Source organism: Giraffa tippelskirchi, chromosome 7, assembly GCF_054371585.1.
Source record: "Giraffa tippelskirchi isolate mGirTip1 chromosome 7, T2T-mGirTip1v1.2.pri, whole genome shotgun sequence".
NCBI classification, from domain to species: domain Eukaryota; kingdom Metazoa; phylum Chordata; class Mammalia; order Artiodactyla; family Giraffidae; genus Giraffa; species Giraffa tippelskirchi.
The window spans coordinates 22,062,463-22,082,105 of NC_137281.1; the positions used below are offsets into that span (position 1 = coordinate 22,062,463).

General features: G+C 38.8%; 1 protein-coding gene across 1 annotated transcript in view; it reads right to left on the minus strand.

The window, feature by feature from the left end:
* Nucleotides 1-19,643, minus strand: part of HYDIN (HYDIN axonemal central pair apparatus protein) — a 339,593-nt gene that overhangs the window by 293,584 nt on the left and 26,366 nt on the right. The window contains exons 2-5 of the mRNA XM_081512491.1: nt 19,409-19,566; nt 17,493-17,618; nt 12,637-12,756; nt 9,390-9,524 (exon numbers count right to left, since the gene is read on the minus strand). Coding sequence (XP_081368617.1) covers nt 9,390-9,524; nt 12,637-12,756; nt 17,493-17,618; nt 19,409-19,543 — 516 coding nt within the window. The 5' untranslated portion in view covers nt 19,544-19,566. The remainder of the gene's footprint in view (nt 1-9,389; nt 9,525-12,636; nt 12,757-17,492; nt 17,619-19,408; nt 19,567-19,643) is intronic.

Below are 19,643 nucleotides of genomic sequence, written 5' to 3' on the forward strand. Positions count from 1 at the left end.
CTTTATAGTATATTTTCAATCTGAAATTTACCTTTCTAAAGGGAAGAATCAGTTCTCAAGTCCTAATCAGTTTAAAAACAAGACTAATCAGGTCTCGTGAGCCTTATTCTCTATCACTCTTGAGTCTTCATATGATTAGCTGAGGTCTCAGCTTCCTAGGGGCACCTACACTTTTCCATCTATTAAAAGGGAATAACCTCTGACCTTTGGCTTGTGAAGACATCCAAGGACTTTTAAATTTATTTTGATCACTTTTATCATTAGTATATAACAATAATGTGGTTACCTCATGATTCATGTACAAATCATCCATTTAAGGTGATTAATATCCTCTTGAGCTTTTTTGCTTTCTAAGTTACCTTAAATCTACCTGTCTACCTGTATCTAAGTCCATATACTCTGCCTTCCTTCCTGTTCTTATCTAAGACCAACTTCTTGCCTGGGATACTAGATCAAAATCCTTCTTACTCACCTTAGGATTTTCCTGAAGCAGCAATTTTCCCTCTTCACTGAATATTCACAGCTTATAACAACACCTAAATCACTTAAATAAACATCAGCTTATAACAATGCTTAAATAACCTCATCTTAAATATTAAATAACCAACCCTCAATCTCAACACCCACCTCTAGCTACTGCCCCATTTTTCCAATCACTCTTTATAGCAAAACTCCTCAATGGTGTTATTTATACTCAATATCACCACCTCCTCATCTTCCATTCTTTCTTCTACCCACCCCATCAGGCTTCTGTACCCAACATTCCACAGAAACTGTTCTCACCGAGGTCACTAATGACTTTGCCAAATCCAAAGGCTAAGTCCACATCCTTGCTTTATCCTATTTTTAATAGCTTTGGACACAGTGGATTATTCATTTTTTTCATAATAAATTAATTTTATTGAAGTATAGTTGACTTACAATGTTTCAGGTGCACAGCAAGGTGATTCAATTATACATATACACATATATTATTTTTCAGATTATTTTCTGTTATATGTTATTACAAAATCTTGATTACAGTTCCCTGTGCTATAGAGTAAATCTTTGTTGCTTGTTGCATATCTATTGTTTTAATTAGAAATCTAGCATTCTAGTCATATTAAATCAAACAAGTGTAGTCAAAATGTCATAAATATTTAGTGCTTCTTTTTTAATATACTTTATGTATTGACTACACTAAGGCCTCTGGCTGTGTGGATCACAACAAACTGTAGAAAATTCTTAAAGAGATGGGAATAATAGACCACTTCACCTATCTCCTGAGAAACCTGTATGCAGGTCAAGAAGCAACAGTTAGAACCTAACATGAAACAATGAACTGGTTCAAAATTGGGAAAGGAGTATACAACATACAACAATATACAACAAGGTTGTATATTGTCACCCTGCTTATTTAACTTCTATGCAGAGTACATCACATGAAATGTCAGGCTGGATGAATCAGAAGCTGGAATCAAGACTGCTGGGAGAGGTACCAACAACTTCAGGTATGTAGATGATACCACTCTAATGGCAGAAAGTAAAGAGGAACTAAAGAGCCTCTTGATCTGGGTGAAGGAGGAGAGTGAAAAAGCTGGCTTGAAACTCAACATTCGGAAAGCTAAGATCATGGCATCTGGTCCCATCACTTCAAGGCAAAAAGAAGGTGAAAAAGTAGAAGCTGTGGTCAAGTTCATTTGAGGGGCTCCAAAATCACTGGGGGTGGTGACTGCAGCCATGAAATTAAAAGATGCTGCTCCTTGGAAGGAAAGCTATGACAAACCTAGATAGCATATTAAAAAGCAGAGACATCACTTTGCTGACAAAGGTCTGTGTAGTCAAAACTATGGTTTTTCTAGTATGCACGGATGTGAGAGCTGGACCATAAAGAAGGCTGAACACTGAAGAACTGATGCTTTTGAATTGTTGTGCTGGAGAAGACTCTTGAGAGTCCCTTGGACAGTATGGAGGTCAAACCAGTCAATCCTAAAGAAATCAGCCTCAAAAATTCACTGGAAGGACTGTTGCTAAAGCTGAAGCTCCAATATTTTGGCTACCTGATGTGAAGAGGTGACTCACTGGAAAAGGTTCTCCTGCTGGGAAAGACTGAAGGCAAAAGGAGAAGGGGTGGAGGAAGAGATAGATAGCATCACCAACTCGATGGACACGAATGTGAGCAAACTCTGGGAGATAGTGGAGCACAGAGGAGCCTGGTGGGCTATAGTCCATGGAGTCGCAAAGAGTTAGACATAACTCAGTGACTAAAAAATAACAATCCATCTGGACTATGAAGCGCTGCAGTCTCTGGGTTTCCCTCCTACTTCACGACTACCTCTTCTTAGCATCATACTCTGCTGACCACCAAAGGTGGTACTTACATTTATGATTTATGATTTTTAAATGTTTGCCTGTAGCCCCAACACTTCCCCTTTACTGAAGACCATTGTGTCCAACTGCTTCCTTGATATTTCTACTTGGAGGTCTAAAGGTAAATTCAAACTTAACATATAAAACTGAGTTCCTGGTTCCCTTTCTCACTCCTCCCACTGGGTTGGCTTCCATCAAGTACCTGTGTTGGAAGTCCTGCTCACATCTCACTGGCCAGCACTTAGACACAGCAGCTACAAAGAAGGCTGGGAAAATGCAACCTTTAATCTTTGGCTGTTGTGAATCCAATCAAAATTTGTGATTCTCTTACCAGTGAAGAAGAACTAAAGAGCCTCTTGATGAAAGTGAAAGAGGATAGTGAAAAAGTTGGCTTAAAGCTCAACATTCAGAAAACTAAGATCATGGCATCCGGTCCCATCACTTCATGGCAAATAGATGGAGAAACAGTGGAAACAGTGGCTGACTTTATTTTTCTGGGCTCCAAAATCACTGCTGATGGTGACTGCAGCCATGAAATTAAAAGACGCTTACTCCTTGGAAGGAAAGTTATGATCAACCTAGACAGCATACTAAAAAGCAGAGACATTACTTTGCCAACAAAGGTCCATCTAGTCAAGGCTGTGGTTTTTCCAGTGGTCATGTATGGATGTGAGAGTTGGACTATAAAGAAAGCTGAGCACAGAAGAATTGATGCTTTTGAACTGTGGTGTTGGAGAAGACTCTTGAGAGTCCCTTGGACTGCAAGGAGATCCAACCAGTCCATCCTAAAGCAGATCAGTCCTGGGTGTTCATTGGAAGGACTGATGTTGAAGCTGAAACTCCAATACTTTGGCCACCTTATGCGAAGAGCTGACTCATTGGAAAAGACCCTCATGCTGGGAAAGACTGAGGGCAGGAGAACGGGACGACAGAGGATGAGATGGTTGGATGGCATCATTGACTCAATGGATATAGGTTTGGGTGGACTCCGGGAGTTGGTGATGGACAGGGAGGCCTGGCGTGCTGCAGTTCATGGGGTCGCAAAGAGTCGGACACGACTGAGTGACTGAACCAAACTGAACTACCAATGAGGAAAGAGAAAAATAGATGTCAAGGGTACACAGCTAGCTGTTACGCCTCACACCCTCTTCAGTCTATTCTCCACAGAGCAACCAGAGTGATCTTAAAATGTAAGCCAGATATATGATTCCTAATCAAAACTCACCAGGGTAGATAAAGGGAAAGAATCAAGCATATATTCTATCTTTCCTGTATCAACTGTACCTTAGGAAGCTCATCATATCATTACAAAAATAAAGCATAACAACAGACGTTTTGTGCCTTGATGTGATGCAATAGGATATACCACATCACGCAAGAGTTCTGGCCCCTCAAAAATCAAATATGAATCTAACCTAATCTCTAGATCTAACTACTAGTCTATAGGAAACAGGGGGGATGGAGGATCACTCTATGGAATCTGGCGAAGATGCACTTAGTACCTTGTTTGGATCCCAATTTAAGAAAATGAACTTAAAAAATAAAGGTATACATATATACAAATCTACATATACATATACACACATCTACATCTACATATACAAAAATAAACATATACATATACATCATATACATACGTATATTACTCAACTGGGCAGATCTGAATACTGACTACATATTTGATATTAAGGAGCTACTGTCAATTTTTACGTGTGATAAACGTACTGTGATTTAACTTTTAAAAAGGACCTTATCACTTAGAGACAAACAATGAAGTATAATGGAATGATATATCAGACTTGCTGCAAAATCCTCTGGGGCAGGGGACAGGATGATGAAGCAAGATGGTCATATGCTGATAGCTTGAAAATCTAGGTGATGACACTTCACTATTCCATTCCCTATACTTCTGCATACAGGTGAAAGCTTCCATAATAAAAAATAGTTTAAGTACTTTATGATGGCTTCCTATTCTACTCTGTATGACTTCTAAGATTCTTCATTGTCTCACCCTCTACAAACCTGGTCTCCTACCATTTTCTGAGCAGTTTCCTCTCCTCCAGTCACACTGGCCATCCACTTCCCTGACCTGCTGCCAGACATGCTTCTGATACAGGGCCTCGATAAGTGATGCTCTGCTCCCAGACAGCAATATCTGCCCAGTTCAGCTCTCTACCCCAAAGTTACCTCATTGAAGAAGTCTCTCTTGATTTTCCTACTGAAAGGAAACAGTCTCCATTCTCTACCACTCTCTGTTCTCTACCCTGTCACTATCTGATATTAAATGATATGTCTGTTTATTCATTGTGGAATGAATAAGCCCCAGAAAGGCCAAGCTTCTGTTCTTCTCCACTGGATCCTGGCTTACAGCACTGAGCCTGGTGAAGAGTGAGTGAAATAATACTCATATTAATATCTTTATTTGGATACTACACTATCAAGAGTTCTTAATAAAGAGAATGTCTGAGAGCCTCATTAGCCATATTACAAAATGACATTTAACAAATCCAGAAAGCTAGAAAATAGTGATGTGACTCGCTACAAAGACATGAAACAAAGTGGGGAGAAAGACTTTTAAAGAAGACTTCTTAGACATCTTTCTCCTGGGTGAAAAGACAGGGAAAAAGTTAACATCTAATACATTGACACATCTAATACTTTCCTGACAAAGGTCTGTCTAGTCAAAGCTATGGTTTTTCCAGTAGTCATGTATGGATGTGAGAGTTGGACCATAAAGAAAGCTGAGCATTGAAGAATTGATGCTTTTGAACTGTGGTGTTCAAGAAGACTCTTGAGAGTCCCTTGGACTGCCAAGAGATCAAACCAGTACATCTTAAAGGAAATCAGTCTTGACTATTCATTGGAAGGACTGATGCTGAAACTCCAATACTTTGGCCACCTGATGCAAAGAATTGACTCACTAGAAAAGACCCTGATGCTGGGAAAGATTGAAGACAGGAGGAGAAGGGGACAACGGAGGATGATAGTTGGATGGCACCACTGACGTGATGGACATGAGTCTGAGCAAGATCCAGGAGCTGGTAATGGACAGAGAAGCCTGGCGCGCTGCAGTCCATGGGGTCTCAAAGAGTCGGACACGACTGACCATATGAACTGAACTGAATACATTGATGGCACAAAAAGATATTTCAGCCCCCTTTTTTTATGCCTTTGCTTTTATCATCTTTAGGCCATCCTCAAGTTGAAGAAACTACCTTTTATTTTCTTGAGATGAACTTACTTATCTCACTTTTCAAATATTTACCGCAATTTCCTATATGTTAGGCCCTATGCTAAGCACCTGGATTACAAGGGAAACCTAGACAGAAGCAGGGAGGGCAAATTCCAGGCAGGAAGAAAACTAAATCCCTATCATTATTTTTGTCAACAAGAATTGCTGATTGTGGCAAATCTTACGACATCTATATTTTACTTCAAAATGCTAGCACTATAGTATATTTACGGCTGATTCGCATTGCTGTACGGCAGAAACCAACACAACATTGTGAAGCAATTATTCTCCAATTAAAAATTCTAAAACTTTTTCAAAAAATATGTACACCTGGATAACAAATTATTGTAATGTTCTTCTATTCTTCTTGGGCCATGTTCTTTAAATTTCATAGTAACAAACCAAGAAAACTATTTTGACAACAAGCTAGGTATTTTCTTAAAAGACAAAAAAAATGGATCACTTCATATTTTCTGTAAACCACTGCTGCCATTTTCATATGCCAACACAATTGCAAACTGATGCTGTCTTAAGTCCAAGGATGTACCCAGTTTTGCTTTCCTACGAAAGCCTGGTATTTCTTATACTCTTTTTAATAGCAAAGATACAAATTTAAGAGGTCAAGAAAAATGCCAGGCTCCAGAATTTTATAGTGTTATGATAACACTGACTACTATATTTCTACTTTCCATGACATGTACACTAGGATTATTAGATAAATAACATATCCAATCTTTTTTTTCAAGTCCGTGTGAAAAGAGATAAGAAAAGCTGAAACGAATTTGCTGCACCTGTTATCTGGGTATTTGGCATCCTTAACAAGTTAAATCTCCAGGAAGCCTGATTAACAGATGACAGGAAAAAAATGTATACTGCATTATAATCTTCGACATGCTAATGTACAAAGGGGGCTGAAAATCCAATTGGAAGAGGACTGGCTTATTAAACTGTGGCATGCTGCAATTTACATATCTCACCCTCCAGATGTGAGGAGGGTAAATGAGAATGAAGTGTGTTCAGATCAGCAGGGGATAGGAGGAAAAACACATATGCACTTTGGTTAACAATTTGGCCAAGTGGAGAAAAAGTGACACAGTGAAAAGATTGACTTTGATTCTTCCTAAAATACATCTGGTCTACATTCTGGATCAGCACTGAAGACAGCAGGACTAACCCTAGCTGGTTGTTCTGTGCACAGCCTGTTGGTTTTCCAACAGTAAGAGTGAATGTAGATGCCCAGACGACCGGGAAAACTACTGCAATGGGGCCCTGCTGATGGTGCAGGATGGCAGGATCTTTGTGGAAAAATGGGGACCAAAACTAGCAGCAGGTGCTTCCCCAAATACCCGCCATTAGTCTTAGACAGTCAGTAAAAGGAGAAATCACTACAACCTCAGAAACACATATTAGGTCAATTATTTCAAAGCTTAGATAGAGCCCAATCCAACACAAAATCCTAATGTACTGAAAATGAGATAAATTTCTCATAGTCAGCCATTACTCTCAGCCTATCTCCTCTCACACATGCATGTAACCCTTGATAACTTTTAAACAGTTAGAAGAAATACTAACGCAACATTTAACTGATTTATTTTTAATTAGGGCTTTCCCAATAGACCACAGGCAATGTTGGTGAAATGGAATGGTAAGAGGGAATAAAAAAGCTAGGAGTAAGATAGGCAGCCACAAAACACAGCCATGGAGTAATCCTCAGTGGGAATGGTGGCATTTCATATTTATAAAGTAGGTACAAACTCACTTAAAATGTTATTTGCTGTATAGATAAGTAGTTCTAAAAATCTCTCCCTTTGCTTTTAGTTTTTGATGAGGGGAAATTAAAAACATTTATAAATAAAACAGATGAGTATAACAAACCCCATGTACTCATCACCTCGATTCAACAGTAATTAACGTTCTGTCCTTGTGGCTTCATCTGTACCTCTATCCATTTGCCTTTCTATTGCTATTATTACATTTTTCAGTTTTTAAGGTAAAATTTAGATATTTAGAAAGCATAAATACTGAGTGTACAACTTTGACAAATGAATTCATCCACGAAACCCACACACCTATGATGACATAGCACATTCCACCTCTTCAGAAAGTTCTGTGTATCCCTTTCTCAGTCAGACTGCCTGCAGGTAGAATAACACTTATTCAACAGAAGACATTTTTTTTTTCTCCAGCACAGAAAAAAAATTAAGGAAAGCCAACCTCTCGAATCCAGCAAGCTTTATATTTCAAGCTGCACAAAGGTTTACTATAGCTAGTTTTTATAATAAAATGACAGTGTAGGAATTTGATCCCCAAACTAAATCCAAGTACCAGTCTCTTCAGATAATATTGAGATACAGAACCTGGAGGAAAAAAAAAAAATCAGGACTTCAATACGTATAGCAAAAAGCACTACTTCTGGAGCTATTTATCTTTTTGTTTATTTCAGTAACACCCCAAACAAAATTAAAAGTTTATAAACACAATCCAAGAAATAAACAGTAATACTACAAAGTGGAAAAATAATTACAGCAGTATTATATAATGAAATTTCTAACCACTCACTACAGTGATCCATGCTTGACAGGCCACATTAAATCCTCTATCCCTACTCTCTAGAAAAGTAGAAACAGTAGCAACAGCAGCAGGAACACCGCTAATGACATTTACAGCAGCTAAAAAGTATTAGTGATAGAGAAGAAAGGATTCAAAACTAGTTCACTATCTCCATTATGTTCTTCTGATTCCATCTGTAACGGCACAACAGAGATAAGCATACACACCATTAACATTACATATAAACTGACATTTTGTTATGCCTATTTTAGCCTTGGTGTGTGTGTGTGTGTGTACGTGTGTGTTTATCCTTGTTCCTTCAGTCATGCTGGCAAAATCCTTTTCTCTTCCACACAAGTACCCACCTTGCCCCTTACAGAGGAAAACTCAACCCGCAATCTTGCACTCTTGGAGAGGGGTGGGGAGACGCCACCCTCCCTCAGTCCCTCAAGCTAGTTCTTCCTTCCAGAAGTAACTGGAATTTACACAACTGAGGAGAGAGAGACTGAAAATGGCTAAATGCCTGATGGCTGTGGTGGTGCTAGGCAGAAATGACTTCTTTTTGAACTCAGGCTCTGTGCAGACAGGGGTAAGAAGACAGGGCAGGCCTCTGCTTTCGGCTCTAGCTTCCCCACTTGTTCTTGGGAGGAGCTACTGGTGAGGTGAGCCCTTCCCCGAGAACTGGTTACCCACCGCTACTAGGGAGCAGAAGGAGGCCTTCTCTGGGCCTCAGGTCCTGGTCACATCGTTTGCCATTAATGAGACCAATACTGTGATCAGCATTTGAATCTTAGGTCTCTTTCCTAAACTAGTTACAAGGTGGGGAAGAAGGATGTAACTAACTAGGATCCAAAACTTCCAAGAAGCCATGATCTCTACCCTTTGTCTCAGCTCACTACACCTGGACCACATCTTTCCCTTTTTGGTGTCTCTACAGCTTCACAGTCCAACATAAATATGCTGAGGTAGGTGCTAGGGAAGCATCCAGAAGGATACCCTTCTTCACACTCTGGCTACCTGCAGCTCATGTAAGCTCTCATCACTGTTTGACAGTTCTTTCCTATTCCCAGTGGTGTACCACCCTCTCCTCTCATCCACCCTGACCATTCCTCTCACCACCACCACCAGCAACACCCTCGATGACACCAACACCATCGACAACACAACTAGCACCACCACCACCGCCTCCGTGAATGTTCAGAATTGCAAACCGCCAGCGACAAGCATTCAACCACTGTCTTGCCAGCGCTGCTGTTACCTTGTTTTCCTCTGGAGTAAAGAGGATTCGGAACACGGATGGCACTCCTGGAGCGACTTTGTGGCTGATATCTTTGGGGCTGATTACTTTAAAGTAAGGTGAACTTTCCTCAACAACTTTCACCATCCTTGGAATCTGCAAGAAAAACCCAATAATAGGCACTGTTATAGAAAATTTTTATTTTATTATTTAAATATGACTATTTTTTAAAACTAACTGCTTAATCATCTAAAACCCCACCTACACCGGGGAGCTGCCCTGGACTTTCCAACATCTGAGAACTACTCAGGGAGAAGAAATCACACTTCACTCCTGCTATGGCTCATCCACTGTACATGAGGCACTACTTGATCCTTGCAATAACCTTTGAGCTTCATTACAATTCATTCTTCAGATGAGGAAACAGACACTTGCCCTAAGAGCTACAGCTTCACCAAGCAATGGTGTTCAGAATCAAATCCTGGCCTAACTCTACCTTCCTTCCCTACAGGATTGCCCTACCCAACACTACTGTGAAGCAAGAACATAGAGGGCAGTAGAATATCCCCAAGGCCAGTCTTGGAGCAGGTTCAAACAGTTTCATCCTTTTAAAGTCTTATTCTTCTGCCCAGCTTGCCTCACCCAGAGTACATACACCTATCTCGGACAGCCCCCAGCAATAAAGGAAATGTAACTGTGAGAAGAGGGGTGGTCAGGGGTAGAGGTTCTAGGGACACAGGAACAGGAGAGGATTTGAAAAAAAAAAAAAAAAAGATTTAAAGGCAGCAGAAGAAAGTTAACTATAGCTAAGTTCATCCTAGGAGTCTCATGTGGAAAATGAGGGAACAAGAAACCCCACAGCCTCTCAAAGCTGGAGCCCAGATGTGGAAAGGAAGAAGAAATGCAGAGAGAATTCAGACAGATCTTAAGACTAGAGACTGGGGAGGTAAGAAAGAGACGTGTGCGTATCTGATAGGAATAGAACTGGCTTTGCTGTTAAGAGAAAAGTTCAATGGCATTCGTGATGTGATGTGTTGAATGATGTCATATAAGCTTGTTGGGAATACTTTTAGTAAGATCATAACTGTGGATTAAAAACTAGAAAGGAAAACAACAGCAACACTAGTAATAATACTAACACTGCTTTAGTGCTTACTAATGACAGGCACTGAGCTGAATACTTTACATCCATTATCTCCTTTAATATGCCAAACTACCTATTGAAATGGGTGTGATTATTATCCTCATAGCTTGGAGAAGTGAAGTGACTTGCCCAAAGTCTACAGCTAGGAGAGCACTCACCTGGAATCTGATCCCAGATTAGTCTGACTCTGGAGTCTGGGTGCTTATAATTGTACCCCAAGTGAATTGTGTTGTGGCTCGTAGAGTGTTCGTGGCTTACTTTCAACTTATGTGTTCAAGAGAGATAGAAGAACAACAACCAAACAGGCTTTGTCTTTGGCATTTCAAGCCAGTAAGGAAGCAAAAGGTAAATAGAGAGCATTTTTCAGTGTCCTAATTTATTTCAGCGGTTCCTTCATGAAATAGGAAGTAGAGAAGCAGGCTTATATCAGCCACCTCATACAAGGGTCCTGGGATTAACTCACCAAGAACAAGCCTGCCTGGCCTAGAAAACCTGTCTGCTTGTTGGCAGCTGAACTTTCCTTGGATGAGGACGTTCCTTTCATGGGGTCCAATACTCCAATAGCATCTGACCAAGAAGTGTGGGTTTTATCCACAAGAACTGAGTGTCCTTTGGCAAACAAGGCTAACACATGTCTCTTATCCTTGACATGCTCACATACACCCACTGGCAGTCATTTCTTGTTAATGGCCAGGGAGGAATAGCTTTTGGTCTAGGTCCTCCCTGCCTTTAGTAGCCTAAAAAAAAACTTAAACGAGAGTCAAAAAGTAGTGGAGAAAGGGAAAAAGAGAACTGCAAGTGAGAAACTAAACTGGTTGGCAGTCCTATGTAACTGATCTCTTCTTGAGATATAGGAACCTGATTATAAGCATCTCGGGTTCTTTTTCTTCTCTCTGCCTACCCTTTAGCTTCCATCCCATGAGCTTCTCTTGCTAACTCTCCTGCAGCGAAGAACTAAAAGTTCCATTTTCTAAAGTCTCGGACTTTGCCATCACTAAATAACCTCATTGATCTCTGAAAGGCATCACTAATTCCTTTAATAAGCTACAGTAGTAAATATAACTGCAAGTTTTCCCATTTGCCTTGAATTCTTTCATAGTCTTCACTTAATTTCCCACTTTTATTATAGCTAGAATTTTTGTCTCAATGTTCTAAGTCTCCTATAAGTATTTCTACTTGTCCTTAACATCTGATGTTTAGCATCTCTCTAATGCCTTCCTCCCTATCTGATTACTTTTCATGCTTAACTGTGCTTCATGCTGACATTCTGCATTATTCTTTCTTTCATCATTGTTACATGTCAAGAAAATCTTCAGTCATTTAATACTCTTTCTTGAAATAAACCCTAATTTATCTCTGAAGGGAAAAGGTATCATGATGGAGAAGAAATCCTCAGTTGCAACCACAAAGAGACAAGGAACAGACAGTGCGAGAAGCCATCCAAATCTATCTGCAGACAAATTCTGAAGGCTATCTGAGGTAGAAGGGGGAGATGGAAAAGAGAAAACAGGAACTTCTTTTTTTGAAGTTTTTTTTTTTCCAATATAATTTGCATAATCTAAACGCATTGGCTCAACAACTGCAATTCATATGAGTAGACTTGACACCTTCTCTGAAAGGCATCACTGATTCCTTTAATGAGCTACGGTAGTGAATATAACTGCAAGTCTTCCCATTTGCCTTTAATTCTTGCAGAGACTTCACTTAATTCCCCTCCTTCATTACAGCTGAATTTGTGGCTATAATAGTGGGAAATAGTGGCTCTAATGTGGAGTATGTAAACATGAATAGTAATGGCACTGTCTTAAATGAAAACCTAGCCCAAATGGTCACTCGTGAGAACTTCGTGACACTCATCTAGCTAACCCTTTATTCAACAGAATGTTAGTGCACATGGTGGGGGTTTACCATTTACTGAGTGCTGCCCTGGGACTGAGCATTTAGCAACAAACCAACCAGTATCGTCCTGACTTCATTAAGCTCATAGTCAAAGAGCATGTCTTCATCTGTCTTCCTAGGTCTATCAAATTAAAGAGCTTATTTAAGATCTTACAGGATCCCATTCTATCTAATCCCTTCTTATAGATCCATAAAAGGTACAGCCATCCCAGCAAACATACTCACTGTGTCATTGTTCCTCAAAACCAGGGGAACCTCATAGACTTCACAGGGAGTGTAGTTCTGAAATATGATTTCTGATGGAAAGGGCTGGAATAGTGCCTGATCCAGGTCAATTCCTGGAAACTACAATTGAAAAAATAAATTAATCAAATAGTCACAAAGTAGCAGAAATGACTGGAAAAGATAAGAAATTACTACACATACCTATGAATATTAACACTAAGAACCAAGGAAACACTTTAAAAGGAGTAATAGAACGACAAATACTGTATATTAATGGACATACACGGAATTTAGAAAGATGGTACTGATGATCCTATATGCAGAGCAGCAAAGGAGATACAGATGTAAAGAACAGACTTTTGGATTCAGTGGGAGAAGGTGAGGGTGGGAAGATTTGAGAGAACAGCACTGAAACATATACATTATCATATGTAAAACAGATGACCAGTGCAAGTTCGATGCATGAAGCAGGGCACCCAAAGCTGGTGCTCTGAGACAACCCAGAGAGACAGAGTGGGGAGGGAGGTGGGAGGGGGGTCCAGGATGAGGGGGACACATGTATACCTGTGGCTGATTCATGTTGACGTATGGCAAAAAACCATCACAATATTGTAAAGTAATTATCCTCCAATTAAAATCAATTAATTTTTAAAAATTCAAAATAACCTATAAATTAGAATTCAATGGTGACTTATCAAGGACACTGAATAAAAGGTCAACATAAAAAATCAATTATATTTCTTTGTGCTAGCATTGAACATTTAGGAAATGAAATTTATAAACAATACCATTTAAAACCACATTCTAAAACATAAAATACATAGGAATAAATCCAATGAAAGATGTGTAAGTCCTTTATCTGGAAAATCTACAAACCTTTATTGAGAGAAACTGAAGAAACTCTATGGAATTCCCTAATGGGAAGAAATACACAATCATTTTATTTTAAAAGAAAGAAAAAGAAAATTACATTGAACCACTGACAGGTGTGTGGAAAATACACTAATATGTATATTTATAGGAAGAGTCCATCATTCAGACAGACTAGAAGAATCATAGCTGAGGAACTCTGGGGGGAAGAAAAGGCTAACACAATTCTGTCACATCTCCGTTCTTCTCATCCCCCTTCCAAATAAAAACACACATACAATCCTCTTTCATAAAGAGCTGCCCCTAGAATCATGGAGAATTCCTGTTGGACTCAGCCCTGCCTCAACATTAACTACCTGAAAACAGCAAGTCCAGGAAGAATTCCCTTCTTTATTTCAAAGATGAGTGATAATAATAATCACAATGACAAATAAGCCAGGATCTATACAAAAACACTCACCAAAAAGAGAAAAAGAGAAGCAAAGAAAACGTCAAATGAATATTCACTTTTTTGGTTGCCATGAAAATAATAAGAATCTTAACTACACCACTTCATCATAAGCTCAAAGAACATAATAGAAAAAAATCAGAGAGCACAAAGCAAATACTCAAGAGTTCAGGGAAGATTAAGCAATCAAAAGTGATGAAAAATTCAAGCGCTAATTCAATAAATGCTAATTGAATTTCTAATGCTTTCCATAGTTGAGCATACAGTAGCGAACAAAGCAATAAAACCACTGCCTCATGAAGCTAAAATTCTTGAGGCAATGGATAAAGAATAAAAATACATAAAACAAGATTGGGCAGTGTTAAAGCTATAAAGAAAGCCGAAGCAGGACAAGGAGATGGAGTGAATGGGGATAGGCAATCAAGGGATGGCCTTTCTATGGAAATGATTTGAATTGAAGTAAGTCATGCAAAGATCTGAGAGAACAGCATTTCAGTTAGAAGGAATAACAAGTGCAAAGACCCTGGGGTAAGAATTATCTCTGAGTGTTTGAAGAGCAGCAAAAGGAGGTGCAGTTAGAGGAGAATGAGACAAACGAAAAGACTACGAAGGATGCAGAATCAGATGATGCAGGACTTTATCATTATGACAGTAACAGGAAGCTTCTAGGTAGTTTTCAATATGGAAGCAACATGTTCTAGTTTACATTTTAAAAAACCACTCTTCTTTGTGAAGAACTGATAATGGGGTGCTCGGAGGGAAACAGGGAGGCTATTTTAGGAGTCTAGATGATGATGGGTTGAATGGGATGGTGGTGGTAGAGGTGGTAAGAAGTGGTTTGATTATAGAGATATATTTGTGATTACTAGCCCTTGTTGGATTTCACATAAGATGTGAGAAAAACAGAGGCATCAGAGATAACACCAAGGTTTTTGGCCTGGGAAAACAGATCAATGGAGGTATTACATGGTGGAGGAAAGAAAGATTACCGTCTTTAGGGAAAGAATGTAATGCAAAAATTAGATCTTAAAGATTTTAAGTTTGAGCTGCCAATCATACACTGAGCTGAATATATGATCCAGAGTTCAGGGGCTAGACCACAGTAGGAGATATAATTATGAAAGTAATCATTTAAAAGGTGAAATTTAAAACCTCGTTCCTAGCAGGGGCCACCTAAGGAGTGAGCGCAGAAGAGAAAGAAGTTTAAAGAGCAAGTACTGGGGAGCTCCAATGTTTAGTGATTAGGAAAAGGAGAAAGAGCCAACAAATAAAATAAGAGAAAAGCAACCAGTGAAGTAGGAAGAAAGCCAAAGGAGTGTGATATCTGAGACACAAGTGAATTAAAAGGTACAGAAAAGACACTAACTATGTAAAATGCTGTGAGACGACCCAACTGTGTTGAACTGATCAAGCTTAAGAATGAATTTTAAGACACATGCACACCTCAAAGTAGGATACAGAGGATGCTGATGAATGCAATTACAATGAAATGGGAATGAACAAAGTTTAAAATGGATTAGAGAGGAAATACAAGGTATAGAAGGGCAAAGAAGATACAGCATCTTCACAACTGATATTTCTAAAGGAAAAAAAAAACAAAAATGGCATGAATACTTGATAATCCAAGAAAAGCTTTCTAGCAAAAAATAACAGATATAATATTTTCGGAAAAATTTAGTCACATCCTAATAATATCATGAATGCTGCATGCATGTTAAGTTTGACTCTGTGAGACCCAATGGACCGTGGCCCACCAGGTTCCTCTGTCCTTGGGACTTCCCAGGCAAGAACACTGGAATGAGTTCTCATCTCCTCCTCCAGGGGATCTTCCTGACCCACGGATTGAACCTGCATCTCTTACATCTCCTGCACTGGCAGGCGGGTTCTTTACCACTAGCGCTACCTGGGAAGCCTCCCTAATAAAATCACTGGATATCAAACAACAATAAACAATCTTTGGGCACACAAGTTAATATTATAGCTTAGCTGGTAAAGAACCTGCCTGCAATGCAGGAGACCCCGGTTCGATTCCTGGGTCAGGAAGATCTGCTGGAGAAGGGATAGGCTACCCACTCCAGTATTCTCAGGCTTCCCTTGTGGCTCAGCTGGTAAAGAATCCACCTGCGAGGTGGGAGACCTGGGTTCGATCCCAGGGTTGGGAACATCCCCTGGAGAAGGGAAGGCTACCCACTCCAGTGTTCTGGCCTGGAGAATTCCATGGACTGGGTCTATGGGGCTGCAAAGAGTCGGACACGACTGAGCCACTTTCACTTTCACTTTTTCCTCATATCATCATTTAAAACCAGAAGGTAGTGAAGAAAATGCCTGCAAAGCTCTTATAGGGAAAACATGTGGCCCAAGAATTGTACATCCAACAAGCCTACAGTTCACCTCTAAAGGCAATAAGCAAATATTGTTAAACATATAAAATAAAGGAAATACAGTTTCCATAATCTCTTCTTAAGGATATCCAAATAAGAAACAAACGAAACTCAGGAAAATAAAGTAAAAAATAACTGATTGAGTTAACAGAAGACAGAAGAAAGAAGATGAGACGTGGTACACTAAGAGCCTCAATCAAAATACATTAAAACACATACACAAGCACTAACACACACAATACACATAGTCTGGTTTTAGTTACGCTCTGGGAAAGAAGCAGATAGCCCTTAATTATGATGAACTAGCTTTGGAAGAAGCTGCGTTCCCTGCCCTTGAAGCTAGAGGGTGGCTATGGGAAAAAGAAGAAGCAATGAATAACTAAAGCTGGCAGGGCTCAGAAAAAGAGTAAATTGTATGCATATCCTGGACAGGAGAGGCAATGCAACGCCAAGGAGAGCGAAACAGCCTGAGGCAATCACTCCTCTTGAGGGAAATCACTCTGAAAAACACTCAGGAATAGCTAGGAACCCTTTGAGAGGGGGCTCATCTCCAGGAGTTCAACTAAGGGAGGCTCATACCATAATTTGTGCATAAAAACTGAAGTATATAATTCAAGAAATTAATTTAAAAGTAGGAAATAAGACCCACTCTAAAAACATGTTCCTAAAGTCTGGAATATATGGTTTACATTCAAATACAGAAACATCAAAACAGCTGTTCTTTACAGACTAAAAGGATGTATTTGTTACTGGAAATGAGCCAGAACAGACAAAAATGCCTGTTTTAATAAACAATTCCTCTTTCTTCCTTTCTAGTAATGACAGCTCAGTTAAGCAGGGACTTCTTTTTCTAGAAAGATAACCTAACTGGGCTTGACTAATATAATTCTCAGGATTACTCTTACTCTGTAAACCATAGTGTTCAGAAGTAGCTAAGGAAGAAATGTGACTAATCAAAAGTTATTTATACTCTGCAATTCTTGGTATCAAATTATAGATACTAATGTCAATGGAGGTAGAAAAAGAATATATAAAACAAATCCAATAAGGGATTAGTTAGCCCATAAACAATAAGTACTGCTTAGTTCTTACTGTTTTAGAACAGTCACATTATTCCAGGATCTACTTTATACACAAATACAACAGAAAGCAGCTACCTTTTGATGGGTTGTTTCCCTCATATCTAAAAGTTCAGTGATCTGCGGTCGGCACATCACACGGGTGTTGGCCAATCTCTGCTCTGTGGTGAGGGACATTTCCTTCAGGAACTCCGAGGGTGTCAGCTAGAATTGGAAACAAGAGGAGCAGAAGATTCATAAGTGGTAATACTGAAAAAGTGTTTTCATAAGTGCTGGTAATGAATAATTTGTGTTTATAGCTTTCAGGATAATTCTGGAATGCCGTTAAGTTCCCTTATAAAACATTTAAAATAACTAAATAATACAAACAAGCGAAGAAGGACCCATGCACTTCTGAGCTTTTTGCACAATAATTTGAAATGACATATGGCTGCCATTTCCTTATGATTTTAAAGGAATCACACAAAAGAACATGGGGTTGGGGAGAGGAAGGGCAAGAAACTGCACAGGAGCATGTCCAATGAGCTTAACATTTATGCTCAGAAGAGCATAAAACTCTAGGTTTCTAAAATCACTTAAGGGCTTCGGAGCTAAAAAGTCTGGGATATTTCTATTTCTCAACTGAAGTTACAACATGCAAGCAAAGCTTTTGGGTGTTTATCATGTTATACCTGGTTAAAGAGAAGTCTTACAAAAGGTAAAGGATCTGGGAAGTGTGACTGCGCTGCTTAGGAATGAGTTTGAACTTTTTAGAAATCATAAGAGCACATTCATATTGTATTTCCAAAGAGCTCTCAGCTGATCATCAGATACACAACAGCCAGTCACATCCACTTACCCAAATAAGAACATAAAATGCTTTAACACTTTCTAATCTTATGAGAAAAAAATGTTACCTATCATTTAAATAACCCAGCAAGGGCTTACCCAAGACCAACTACTATTCATTGCTGTCCTGGAGTGTTCATTTTGTTTTTAGGGCTACTTTATACGCAAAGAGATTATGATCCCTGGAAGCAACATAACGTTTAAATATGTTCCCAGACTCAAAACATTCAGGAGCATATAATTTAGCTGATTCACTTCACCTTAGGTTAAAATCAAAGCTCTTCAAATTTCCTATAAAATTTATTTCTGTAACTGTATCCATTTAAATGAAGGCATATTTCTAATATAGCTTCCAACTTGGTTTTTTAAGGTTTTGACTGGAACACAGATAAGAATGCTAAAATGTTAAGAGGTATGTGTTGTGACTTAAACTCTTACATGCAAAAAGTAAGGAGTTACTTAAAATATGAAACAAGAACAATCACAAAAGAAAATGATGACAAATTTTATTTTTCTAATTGGAACATAACCTGAGACTAGTTTTTAAATGCAGTGAAACAATATTTTTAACACTTTAAATTGTTACTGATATTTCCTACAGCATGTAGTTTATAATTCAGCTCTTACCAAATCATACTAATTCATTAAAAGTGTAATCGTTTTCTACCTTAAAAGACAGAAAAAAATATGCATTTTTCCTAAATGATACATAGTCAGCATTTTAACGCTCCACATTCTACAAGTATACAAAAATAAGGCTGGACAATCAACAGGTAATTATGTTAAACCTATGAAATTCTGGAATTTGACTGTTTTTGAACTACACAAACAACAGCTTCTTAAGGGTCTAGCTAGTATTTAGAAAACCTTAATAATTTGTCTGTACAGTCTTACTTCAACTGATTAACGTAAGCAATTTAAGCCTCTACTTTGATGTATGTAATTTCAAAAACTTCCCAGGCTTTAAAAGGTACCTATGCTCTGTAGCAAGCTACCGTGTTAACTAAACTGATATTATCAGCCAGGAATTCTCTGTTTGATATTCTGAGAGTATCAAACAATGCCAGGCAGCCATTGTCATTCTCCAAAGGAGAAAGATACTTTCTCTAAGAGATACTTCTCCTCTCAGAGGAGATACTTTACTCTGAAATTCTCTGATACATTACCATTTGATTTACTTCATCTTCTGTAACCACCTTTGGACTCAGGGGTGGTAAAATCTTGCTTTGGAATCCTTTAAGTGTTCTGACTAACCCCATATGAACAGCCCCCATGGACTCCTCAATACTTCTACTTGTCATTTTTAGCTATTTCCTTTGTTTACCTAAGAATGAAAAAAAAAAAAAAGTTTTAGAACAAATGCAGTTAATTTCTGAATATAGGTGACATTTTTTGAAGCTT